Source organism: Megachile rotundata, chromosome 2 (genome assembly GCF_050947335.1).
Source record: "Megachile rotundata isolate GNS110a chromosome 2, iyMegRotu1, whole genome shotgun sequence".
Taxonomy (NCBI): Eukaryota; Metazoa; Arthropoda; class Insecta; order Hymenoptera; family Megachilidae; genus Megachile; species Megachile rotundata.
In genome coordinates this window covers 22,646,558-22,659,587 of record NC_134984.1, presented here as the reverse complement: position 1 = coordinate 22,659,587, position 13,030 = coordinate 22,646,558, and the positions used below count along the sequence as shown (strand labels likewise).

At 46.5% G+C, this 13,030-nt stretch overlaps 1 protein-coding gene across 4 annotated transcripts in view; it reads left to right on the top strand.

Annotated features, from left to right (window-relative positions):
• Positions 1 to 12,014, top strand: part of LOC100879576 (uncharacterized) — a 34,717-nt gene extending 22,703 nt beyond the window's left edge. For 3 of the 4 annotated variants that reach the window (XM_076541666.1, XM_076541680.1, XM_076541676.1), the window contains 2 exons: positions 1,597 to 2,736; positions 3,959 to 12,014. In XM_076541666.1, coding sequence (XP_076397781.1) covers positions 1,597 to 2,736; positions 3,959 to 4,962 — 2,144 coding nt within the window. In that variant the 3' untranslated portion in view covers positions 4,963 to 12,014. The remainder of the gene's footprint in view (positions 1 to 1,596; positions 2,737 to 3,958) is intronic. The other variant, XM_076541686.1, reaches the window with a different exon arrangement.
• The last annotated feature ends 1,016 nt before the right edge of the window (positions 12,015 to 13,030 follow it).

Here is a 13,030-nt window from a genome sequence, read left to right as displayed (position 1 = left end):
TCATTCTCTGCTTCGATTTCTTTCTTCTCGAGTTTGCTAACCTCGGATAGAAACTCCGAGTAAAGCAAGTGTCTTTGTGGTTTTGTGGCGGTGGTACTGCGGAGAGAGGCTATTTTATCTTGGGCCTGCTAGTGGACTGGATACTGCTTCCTAGCAGGCCCGTGGCATAACGCTTTATTTAACCGGGAACCTATTAATAAATATTTCGACATCGCTTTTGGTGAACCAGAGAGCAAAGTAAATGATACGCGCGGAGGAACCGTAGACGTCGAAACAACTGTTGTTTTCGCGATATCGAAACTCGTAAAAAGCGCATCCAACGACCTTCAAGGTCGTCGTTGAAGCGATCCTCTGGTGGCAAGTACCGTCAGAGATTGTAGAACCTGTTGAATAACCATTAGAATCAGCTACATCCTCGGAAAGTAGCCGTTCTTCGAGTCGCTAAATTCGAGAGTTACAATTAATCTCCTTCCGTATTCTAAGATCGTTGTTCCAATTGTCGATACGTTGCGTTGTTGGATGGTCGGAAAAGAGCGCGAGAAAGGCAAAGGAAGGAGAGGAGAAGACGTCGGGATGGCAAGAGAAACAAAAGAGGCACGGAGCAGAGTTTTTTGCGCGGACAGAAGGGCAGGGAGATTCGACGTCGCAGATATACGGTGGAACACTTCATAAATCATTCGCACAGACGTGTATCCCCGCGTGCATCCGACCTGCATAACAGCCGTTGAACTTGCGAAGCTCGAACCGGACGTATCTGACCATGCGTGACCAGGAACGTGTTCGACTCAACGTGGTAGAAAGCGTACACCCGGTGAACCGATCCGACACAATGTTTCAACTTGCGCGAACGTTACTTTGCCCGCGGAAGAAACGCGATTAGCCGATCGTAGATTAAACGAGATACGCCCGGGGTTCGAACGATCGTTCGTCGCCTCGTCGAGAAGACGGATGACAACGACGACCAGTCGAACCGCTTGAAACGCGATAAATTCACTGGAACAACCTTGATTCCCTTTTTCTCTTTACTTTTATCCTTTTTTCTTCTTGCGAGTCCAATCGACAAAGTCACGCTGCAACTTTACGGAGCACGTCCAATCGAGGGCTACGCGGTATCGTTATTTATAACAGCGACGAGCAACCTGTACCCACGAGCGGCGTGCATTCGCAAATTTCTGCGTTGGTCGCGTCCTTTAGCCACTGCTTATAACTTGCTACATTTTCGCAATTTTTTCGAACGTTCGATCGCGGATGCGTGCGAGGACCAACGAAGCGATAGCCGATTATCGATAAAAACTTAGTAGCTGTCGTTTAATTATATTAATTTATTCGAAGAATCGTAACAGATGTATAGTAGGATATCCCGTTACGCGTTTTCATAGTCGGACCGTTCGTCTCGATAAATAATCGAGACTCCGAGTATCCTCGGTGAAAATCTGAAAGACGGTAGGTAATTAACGAAAAATGAACGAGCTTAACGACGATCCGGTCGAGCCGATCCCCCCCGATTCCCGTTAGCGAGCGAAGAGTAAAAGCGGACGCTTGTTACTTTCCACGAGCACGCATCGATAAAGGTTCGTTCGGCTTGTCTGATTGCAGATACTGGCGCGCCCTACGTATTGTACAAGGACAACATGGAGAGACCCCAGGGGCAATGGGGCCCCGGGCCGGGATCTCTCCAGGACGGGGGACTGTATCCGCAGCAACAGCAGCAGCAGCAACAGCAGGGCTCCTCCTCGTCCGGCAGTCCACAGCAGGCCTGTGGTCCTCCCGTCGAAGGAGAAAGCGGTCCCCCGCCTTCGTTGGCCTCTCCAGTGCCCTCGCCGTACCCCTCGGCACCGCCTGAGCCTCAAGCCTTAACCCCACCCGACGACGATATACAATCGAGCCAAGCCACCTCGCAACAGCAGCAGCAACAACAACAACAGCAACAGCAGCAGACGCAACAGCAAGTGCAACAACAGCAGCAGCAGCAGCAACAGCAGCAGCAGCAACAACAACAGCAGCAGCAGCAGGTTCAGCAGCAGCAGCAACAGCAACAGCAACAACAGCAGACGCAGCAGCAGGATCATTCGCCTCAGCAACAACTGACGCCGCACGAAGTGGACCGCGCGGACTGTTTCCCTGGCGCCGGGGAGCTGCAGCAGTACCCGCAGCACTATTTCAAAGAGGCGAGGCCGCATCCGTCGCCATCGGTGCCCCCGCACATGCTCACGCCCGGCGGCTTTTCCGCGTTGCACTATCTGAAGCAACCGGGCGTGATGCTGACGTCCCTCGGGCAAGGGGACGGCGGGCCCAGCCTGGATCCGCATCAGTACGCGAGCCCCGGGGCACCGAACATGACCACCGGTCTGCCCGATATCGTTCAGCAGAGCGGCAAGTCGGGCAAGGGGGCGAACAGCGATCTACGTTTGTTCAAGTGTCTGACGTGTGGGAAAGACTTTAAACAGAAGTCGACGTTGCTGCAACACGAGCGGATCCACACGGACAGTCGGCCGTACGGGTGTCCAGAGTGCGGGAAGCGGTTCAGGCAACAATCGCATCTAACGCAGCACCTTCGCATACACGCGAACGAGAAGCCGTACGCTTGCGTGTACTGCGAGCGTACGTTCCGGCAGCGTGCCATCCTCAACCAGCATCTGCGCATCCACTCGGGTGAGAAGCCATACCAATGTCCGGAGTGCGGAAAACACTTCCGTCAGAAGGCGATCCTGAATCAGCACGTCCGCACACACCAAGGCGAGCATTTCTCTCTGCCTCCCAGACTCCCAGAGGGCGTCCACCACAACCACACATGACCCATTCACCGGTTCTTTACCGTTACCGTCACCGTCGTCGACACCATCGTCATCTCTTTCATCGTCGTCATTGCATAGATATACGTATAGAATAACGCGTTCGATCATCGTCATCCTCTCTCGTCGCATATCATCGTCTATCATCCATTCGTCATTCGTTTTCTTCGTTCGACGACCATTATTTTCAACTAACTAACCGATCCCTCTCTTCTTTGCGTTCTATCGTTCGGCTCTTTTCTCCCTGCTTATCGTTCCTCCGCTCCCAGTTCCGCTGCCTCCTCTCTCTCTCTCTCTCTCTCTCTCTCTTTCTCTCGGTTCCTGCGATAGCGTTGGAACCGATACCGTACCGATATCGTCGACCTCGATACATCGAACGTATCGGTTACGACGAAGCAGGTACAGATCGAAGGAACGTCGATACGGCGATCGCGAGCGTTTGTTCGTTTCGAACGAATCAATCGCGCGATCTTACGCGCGAATTCGTTGAAAATCGATCAAAGCATCTGGTTGGGTTCCAAGGCCAACCGGCGAGAGTGCCGGTGAGCCGTGAGACGCAGCAACCTCCCTCTCTCCGGCGTCCCGCATCCTCGACCCGATCTGACCCGTCTACCCGTTCCGCCCTCTTCGTTCGATTCGACCACGATACTTAACGCAACGTAACATCGCATCTACTTTTAACGCCACCTAACTTCCAGCTAACTTCCCTACTAAACGCATCCTATCGCGAAGGTGGAGGAGGTGGATCTCGGACCTGGTTAGCCCTAATCGGTCAACGACCGTAAGTCTCGCGGTGCTTCATTAACTTCCCTAGATCGCGACTACCGTTCGAATCGAGAACAAAAGCGAAAGGAGAACGGCTTGTTTGGGTACGGGGGTGCATTCGCCGCGTGTACATCCGGCCGCGACGTAGGCTTCCCTTCGCGACAACCACGAATCTCTCGATTTTTCGAACAATCGCGGACCGATCGGATCGTTTGACCGCGGGAAGCCTACCGCGCTCGCCGCTGTACGTTCTCGCGTTGCTTGTCGAGATTTTTCCTAGCCGTAGTTGATCCGTTTGGCAGGCGCGTGGTACCGTAGTCCGGGCAACTAACAAGATATTCCTCCGCTACCAGAATCCGATGGTAGGCCGAGGATGAACAGTTCCACGTGTTTTGTTGCAGACGTGAGCCCGCATCTGATCTTCAAGAACGGGATGACGCCGACGCTCTGGCCGCAGGACGTGCCGTTTCCGCCCGAGGAGGGCAAAGAGGAAGTGGCGTCGACGTTCGGCGACACGGACACCCAATCGGGCGCGTTCAGCCCGGCCCCGGACGCTAATTCCATCCAGTATCCCGCGTACTTCAAGGACCCGAAGGGCGGTAATCACGCGGTGTTCGGTCCCGGGGGCACGGGCAGCTTCGGCGCCCTTCAGTACATCAAGCAACAGGGCGGCACCAAGAGCTGTTTACCGGACGTGATACAACACGGTCGCTCGGCGGGGATGCCGTTGTACGTCCGATGTCCGATCTGTCAGAAGGAGTTCAAGCAAAAGTCGACGTTGTTGCAGCACGGTTGCATACACATCGAGTCGAGACCGTACCCCTGTCCGGAATGCGGCAAGAGGTTCAGGCAACAGTCGCATCTGACCCAGCACCTCCGCATCCACACGAACGAAAAGCCGTACGGCTGCGTGTACTGCGGACGCAATTTCCGCCAACGTACCATCCTGAACCAGCATCTGCGCATCCACACGGGCGAGAAACCGTACAAGTGTCAACAGTGCGGCAAAGATTTCCGTCAGAAGGCGATACTGGACCAGCACACGCGCACCCATCAAGGCGACCGACCGTTTTGCTGCCCCATGCCCAACTGCAGGCGGCGATTCGCCACCGAGCCCGAGGTGAAGAAGCACATCGACAACCACATGAACCCGCACGCGGCCAAAGTGCGCAGGAATTCGAGCAGCGACTCGAAACCGCCCGGCACGCCCGCCGGGCTGGGCCCGGTGCCGGTCCCTAGGGGTCTCACGCCGACGGTCGTCAAGCCGGAGCTCTACTTCCCGCAGTGTTACGCGCCCGCGTTCAATCATCAGCCCCCGGTATCGACGGCGCAGTTCCCGGCCCAAGCGAACGGAGTGACCGTCGCCGGCGAGTTCAAACCACCGACTGGTCTGCCGCCGCAGTGACTAACCGTCCATCCTGCCGCCTACTAGCAAGCAGGAATACCGCTGAGGTTTCAGCGATGCTTCGGTCACGCGTTACAGACCGACGCTACGTCGGCAGCAGCGGCAGCGGCAGCGGCATCGCACCGATGCACCCAGCAGCCGATCCAGCAACACTACCCGTGACATTTATCGTGCATTTACTAGGCTCTTTCTTTTCGTTTCGCGATTCGCTTACTTTCCTCGTTCCATTGCTGAGCGCAGCCTCGGGACGCGTCACGGCCAGCTAGTCCTGCGCTCGACGGTGATCGACCGGCTCCGAAGGCGGTCGCGCCGATCGACCAACCGACCGACCGACGTTTTCCGATCACCGATCATCGTTACCTGACGAATACTCTGTTTCCCCGACGCAGCCGACCGACGTAGCCCCGCGGCGTACGCGATCTCTGTAAATAGCGTAAGCTACGCGTAGTTAATCGCGCAATTAATCGAACGAACCGCGCGACCGCCACCGCCTCTTGTTCGCGCCGCGAGAAGAAACGCGTTTCGCATCCCACACCACTGTATCCGGGATCCGTCGTTCACCGTCGAGCGCATCACCGGCGTCGAACGAGTGAATCAACCAACGAAGAATCTCGTCTATTCCCCAACCTCCCGATACGTATTTTTTATATATATTAAATGAATTAACGACGTACCTTCTCGCGTTTTTTTCGTCGATACGCGAATAGCTCGAGAGAGTTCGGTGGTTCAGCGCGCAGGCAGGCCGTCCGAGGTGTCGTTCGTCGCACCGTTCATAAAACATACACACACACACACCCACATCGCACGCACCACACACGCGTACACGTACTCGTGTTCGAAACGTGTTTCGCAAACACGAATCGAAGATACGTTCGATTACCACCAGAACTAAAGCAAACAAAAAATATTAACGATTGTGATACGATATTTAACTTGCCTATGTTTAAAGAAACGCGACGAGATGAGAAACAAGGAAACGAAGAAAGCTAAAAGAGCAAGAAAGAGACGCGACGGGAGGAAGATACGTTGCCTCGAGAAAGGGAGGTGAATACACGACCACGAGAAGAATGCCTGTAAATATGTAAAGCCGTTCGCTCGGACGAACAAATAAAAATAAAAAAACGGGAAAGGAAGAAAACGCGTCGAAACGGCGGGGAAAAAAGGTGCGTGAGTGCGCGGATGCTTTCGTGTGTGAAAGAAAGAGAGATGCGAATGCGAGGGTGGAAGAAAAAGAAGAAGAAACGGTAGGATGAGTGAAAAAGAAGAAGCACGGTGTGGAAGAAAAATGTGCAAAAGAACGAAGAGCCAGAAGAAGACGGAGACGAGGAAGAAGAGGCAGAGGAAGAAGGAGAAGAAGAGAGATTAGACAGGATTTACGAGGACGGCGTATCCCTCCAGAGTGCTGAGCCATAATTTTTGTTGATTTTTTTTGGTTTTTTGGATTCTCGAGGTACGACAAGTTTTTGACGACGACGCTAGTTGCGCAAAAAAAAAGGGGAGGGTACGACTCTTGTATACTATAGTAATATTTGAATGTATATTTATACGACAGGTTATATTATTCTATTAACTATAATGATGATATTTTGAATCGGTTTTAAAATCAGATTGGTGCTGAATTATAACACTAGGTAAGCGACGATGAAAACAAGTAAAAAAAAAAACGAAAGAGGAGGGAACGTGGAAGAAGGCTGAGACACCGTAGAGTAGCGTAAGTAGGGTTTTAGGTAGTAGCTCGAGAAAAAGAAACGGCGAAGAAAAAGAAGAAGAAAAAGACTTTCGTGAGAGCTCATCCGAAACTTAATAATAATGATAATAGTAATAATAATAATAACGCAATTTATCATCGCATCAGCCGGTTTAAACGAGAAAAAAAAAAGAACGAACGAATGTTTCGTGGCAATACTTGATAACGAAGAAACAAAATGACGGAGAGAAGAGGAGAGGAAGAAAAGGAAAAGAAACACACACGAACACAAACACACACAAGAAATATTGAAGAAATTTCAACGTACTAGAGAATAGTCTTTTAAATTTCTATATTAAGACGTGTGATCTCTCTAATTATTGTACATTATATATATATATTATATATATAATGATGATCTATAAACTATAGAAGACGAGATGCATAAGTATATGATTACGATTATACGTATATTAGGCGTTCTACAGTTAGTCTTTTATCATTTAGACACAGAGATGATCTGAAGATGAATAATTGTGCGGCCATATTCTCTGTGGCCTGTTCGTAGTGCCTCGGAATTGCTGCTCGCGGCAGTGATTTGACCGTATTTTAGGATGGTATATTAATTAATTAATTATATCGAGAACTGCAATTATCGATACTCTGATACAGTACTAAAAGAAAAAAAAATGAAAGGAGAGGAAAGGAAGGAAAAGAAGGAGGAGAAGAAGAAGAAGAAGAATGAACGAATGAAGGATCGTGTCGTCAGGCGTCACGTTAATCGACTCATTAAATTATTAAAAAAAATCTACTTATATATATATAAGTTGAAGAAAAGAAAAAATGCAAAAAAGAAAAAGAAACGAAAACGTGCAGGGACGCCGGAAAACCGCGGGAAACGACGATGTGATCGTTCGTTAATTAATCGTTTTTTACCGTTGTTTTTTTATATATTGTACTCGTTGTTCTCTTTTTTCTTTCTTTTTTCTCGTGTAGAGCAGCGATGGTCGAATGCGCTCGAGGGCAAGCGGGCACGGATCGTTCATTTTTCCGTTCTCGAAATTTCCCCGGACATCGTCTCGAAACGTCGAAACCATCGGCAATATCTAAATTTCCAAATTCACGATTTTGGGATTTATCCGTCCCGGCTCGTCGAAGAACGCTCATAGCCGTGCCCGCGAGATGTAGAGCGGGCATTCGATCCGGCCATCGCTGGTGTAGAAAATCAAAACAGCGAAGGAGACTCGAGCAGAAGGTTTCTCCGCCGAAAGAGGATAAAGAAACGATGTTTTTTCGTGATTCGCGAGTATTATCGTTACGATATTCTTTTAAATCGACTCTTACAGATTTTACGACGCAGCTCGTTACGTGTTTTCGAATCGTCGGAATGGTTCGACGGAGAGCACGTCGAATCGGTCCATATCCGTATGCCTTTTCGCCCGCCGTTATTAAATTTTACGACCGTCGTCGTAATTTCAGGCGTGCTTTTTTCGTTGCAGTCAATCGACGCCATTAAACGAAAAATCGAATGGCTAATGATCGCTCGTGAAAACTTTCGGTTGTCAACGAATCGCGTTTCCTTTTTTTTTTATTTTTGTTGCTCGTCGAAAAATACGTGCCACGCGTGGAAACGATAATTCAATCTTTCCGAACCCGGTGACAGAACCATTTTCCCGCGAGATATAATTCGACGACGAAATAATAATTGGTTTATTAGGTGTTCGGCGGCGGACGAGCAAACATTGCAGCGCGAGATCGAAAAGACAATCATTCGTTGAAAACGTTCATTAATTGATCGAACATAGCGCGTAAACATCTTAATTAGCGTGGTTGGTCTTGCATTCGATTTTTAAAATCGTCAGGGCAAACGTTGTTATCATTTTATTTCTTTTGTTTTGTTCAAGTTTTACTCGCATCGACGATGATTAGAGAAATTGTCAACTTTTCAAAAGTTACTGCGAAGGATTTTTATTTGCGCGAGGAAAGTTGCTAGGCATGGGACGAGAAGGGGAAAAGAGAAAGACGACTAATTGTTGTAAACAAATTGTAGATACGAATGAATCCTTGTTTTTTTATATATTACTATTTGTTCTAACTCGTCGTACTCGATATATCATCTCATATCTTAATATTATTATTATTATTATTATTACCGCTATTAATTATTAATTATTATTAAGTTTCTTTCGCGAGAGATTTTGCATTCGGTGCAGTGGTTGGTATCGTTTTTTTTTATAGAGTTCTTTACTTCTTCGGCATCGTTTTACCACACACGCGCGCGCGCGCATTTTTTATCGTGCTCTTTGTTGGAGATTGTTTCGTGTCTCTCGTTTCCTTCTCCCTTTTTTTTGTTCATTTTGTTAATCGACTACTAGTGCTTATGCTTAATTATACTCTTAATCTCGCAGTCACAAAATCGGCCGTGTGATATACATAAATAAATATACATATATATGTATACATACTATATATTTATTTATAGTGTGTCGCGAAATGAAACGTTGTCGGATTGGTTTTTAACTGTTTAATCTTTATATACATATATATATATATATATATAAATAGAAATATTTTATACACGTCGCGAACCGTACTTTGAAAAAAATACGCGATAGCCAGCTGATCCTGGCAACGACCACAGGGACACGTTATTTTTTATTTTTAAGTTTCACGAACACGCGCACACGTACACATATCGGTCGCCAGAACTCGTCGCGAACTGGTTCGAAACTGGTTGGACGACGTCAGAAGCTTGTGTGGTGCCATTTCGATCGACGAAACACGCTCGTTCGACCGTCGTTGTCGAATCAAAAGAAAAAGAAAAAAAAAAGTAATGTGGGTGGGTGGCAATACAGGTACTGTGATATCGATTCACTATAGCGATAATAAGAGAAAGAAACAAGAAGAAGACGAGACTCGGAGAGAAAAGTCGCGATAAGGGTAACAATCCGGTCGGATGATCCACGAGATTAGTTATCGTCGACACGTATACGATGTTATTGCTCTAATGTTTATTTATAAGCGACTTCTCTATTGTAATGTGTACAGTATGGCACGACGAATAATCGCGTTCGTGGATTATCCAGTCTCGGTGAAACTGTTCTTGTCCGAGACCCTTTATGACGGCACATGGGGAGGGTACATTGTCGTCCCGACGTCGATCGAATAACTATGTTTTTCGCGATAGTCGACGTCGTCCGATCCGTTCGCGAACGATCAAAATTCTTATCGATTCTTAAGCGAACTAACTTTCATAGACGAGTTTCGTTTAACTCTAAAATATCGCCTGGCAAAGAAATGGTCCGCGAGGTTTTCTGACGACCGGAAACGCCACATGACGCGCGCACACACACACACACACACATACGTCTGTATACGTAAACCAGAATGGAAGAACAAGGCGATCCGTGTTTCTCGAATTTTGTTTTTATCCTCTTTATTATTATTACTATTATTATTGTAATTTTTGTAATATTGTTTTCTCTTGTCTCTTCCAGCTATTTTCGGTTGTGTGCTTTCGAACGTAGAGAGCGTAGCCGTTGGGTCGTATCATCCTCGTCGTCCACTGAATGCTCAACATAGATTAGGTTATAAGCTTTATATATTACCTATAACGATTATGTAAATTATTGTTTTTTTTTTCACCCCCCTTTGATAAGACTCAGGGCTGCGGTTCCGTACATGAACCAAGCCTCGCGACAGGATGACGCGACCCGTAATACGCGTCTCTCTTTTCTCTTGTCAATTCCTCTCTTTATACGTAGTAGTTACGTTCTGCTCGCGTTCGTTCTCTTCTTTTGTTCTTGTTTTTTTAATGTTTCTCGAACAAGACACACCGTTCATCATTGTTTTATACACGCGTTATCGTTAACCCTCTCGCTATAGTAGTATACCGCGGAGCATTTACATTTCCGAGTAGTCGAAACGCAATGGAAATTGCATTCCGAAACTGTTATCGTTTTAAAGAACTTTGATTTCGAATACAGAAACGTTCGTATCGAGCGGCCGTTTAACTTCCAGCTAAAATATCGCGTTTCCGACGCGGAACTCGCCTTTCTTTCCTCGCATTTCACACCGTGTAGCGAAAGGGTTAACCCGTAACCGGCGATTTTCTTCGTAAGAATACACCGTCACCATACCACATACCGCGAGATCTCGTTTTCAAAATTTAGCTTTAAAACCCTCGATGCGGACGCTGATGCAGGTGCAATACATTACGGATGTGCATACGTACAGTTTAGGATCGTGCCGCGGTGCGTTGAAAACTACTGTGCGAGTTCTACCGAAGGGCGAAACGAAACAACAAGAAAAGGGAACGTGGAAGAAGGAAGGAAAGAAATTTCTCGCTCGATTAAACCGTCGATGTTCTCTTCGTTTACGAAACATTATTTCGATTCCAAGATCTCACATTTCTTAATCGCTATATTGCCGTACATTTAGATCTCTATAATCTCTAGTTAACGTATAATGTTTCGCTCGGTTATTCGCGTTGTCGGCGTAATTTAAACGGCAGACAATACTATCGACATTTCGCCTGATCCGTTGCGTAACTCGCTTATACACGATTTTCTGCGCGATCGAGACTAAAAAAGAATTCCCCCGTTTTCTTTCCCTTTGTTTCTTCGCGTGCGTTTCCTCCATCCGTTTTCTTCAATCGGTCCCGCGATCGTCGGATTCGTTTCGCGTGTACTTAGTGTTTCAACGCACGCGTAGCTCGCCTCTTATTTATATACGTTCGTACGTATAAATAAGATATAAATATATATATATAGATTTTTTTATATGTATACACAAGAAACTCGCACGATCGTAAATGTAAAGAGTTAAAACGAAAAAAAAGAAAAATACAGAAAAACAGTAAAAATAATATAGGGAAGAAAGGAGGAAATAAAGATAGACGAGCGATCACCGAGCGTACGCGTGGCGCCGTCTCGGTGATGCCTTGTATCGTGTTTTTTTTTGTATGTACGATTTTATACGATATATTTTACAACGAGAGCAGCGAATCACTGAGCCAAGACTGACCTCTTTGTGTTTTGTTTTCCTTAATATTTGTTTCTCTTTTTAGCTCAAAATTTCGTTTCATCCTGTTGTATTTTTCTCTATTCGATCTCTCTTCGGACCACCGCGAATCAGCCACTGTTTTTTTGTAATTGTATTTTCACGAAACAGAGAGAGAGAGATAGGGAGAGAGAGAGAGAGAGAGAGAGAGTGTGCGAGAGAGAGAGAGAACGAAAACGATATAACGAAGATATATCTTTCCTTTTTTTTTTAATAAAAAGAAAATAGTGAAAAAAAAACATACAAAAGAACCTCCTCGCAAAATCACTCAATAAATTCTGAATAAAATCTATTTTCTTATGTATTTTAATCTTCATTGCGCTTCTTTCTTTTCTGCTTTTCATTTAATTATATCCAATTCAAACGTTTCTACGACGTTTAACGCCTTACTTACGAATTTGACGTACTTCAAAAATTGGAAGGTTAACCTTGCGTTACTTTTTCAGTTTTAAAAAAATTCATTTTTCCAAAAAGATAAGAACAAATGACGTTATAGATCCAAAGGTGTAAGGCGTTAAAGCTGACGATACGCGAAACGATTATGTTTAATTTATTTTTTCTAAGTTCCTTTCTAGTTCGGTCGAGTCTAGGTCCAGTCCTCGTTGCTGTTCGGATCAGATGCAAAGTTACGACGGAACCAGGTTCCTACTAATACGTTTAAACAGTGCAATAGAGTATACGCGGTGTACCGCGATATACAAATTCACCGATGAATTCGAGATACGCAAATAACAAAGTTCGCTCGAATCCACAGACTGCATACAATGAAGTCGAAGTTTTCACGAGAGAAAGAGAAAGAAGGGCAATTATCACAATTGCCTCTTTCTCGAACGAACACCATGGTTTTATCATCGACTTTTTAATATTACAAAGCGTCGTCTAAATTCGAATCCGTTTACGAGGATCTCTTTCGTTATTTCCGAGTACCGAATGCGTCAGCAAGGTCTTGCTCACATTTCACGGTACACCCTATATGCGCATACATATTTTGTGACTGACGAGTGTCTCTTCGGTGGCGCGGATCCGATTCGCCTCGAACTCGCCGAGCACTCCAAGATACCGATCAGAATTCCTGTTCCCTGTCTCCTTTCGTTTCCATTCGATCCATCTAATCCTGCCGGTGTAACTAATCTAAACCTATCCTACTTCGATGATACATCGAACACCGTCGAGGTTATAATTAATAGAAAGAGTCGGGTTCGGGCTTATCGCGTATAAAGGCTGTTACTTTGTTCCGTCGCGTTTTCGGTGCTTTTCAACTTCTTTCTGTCGGTCTCGTTACATTAGCGTAATTAGGATTCTACTACGACCGGAGCTAAA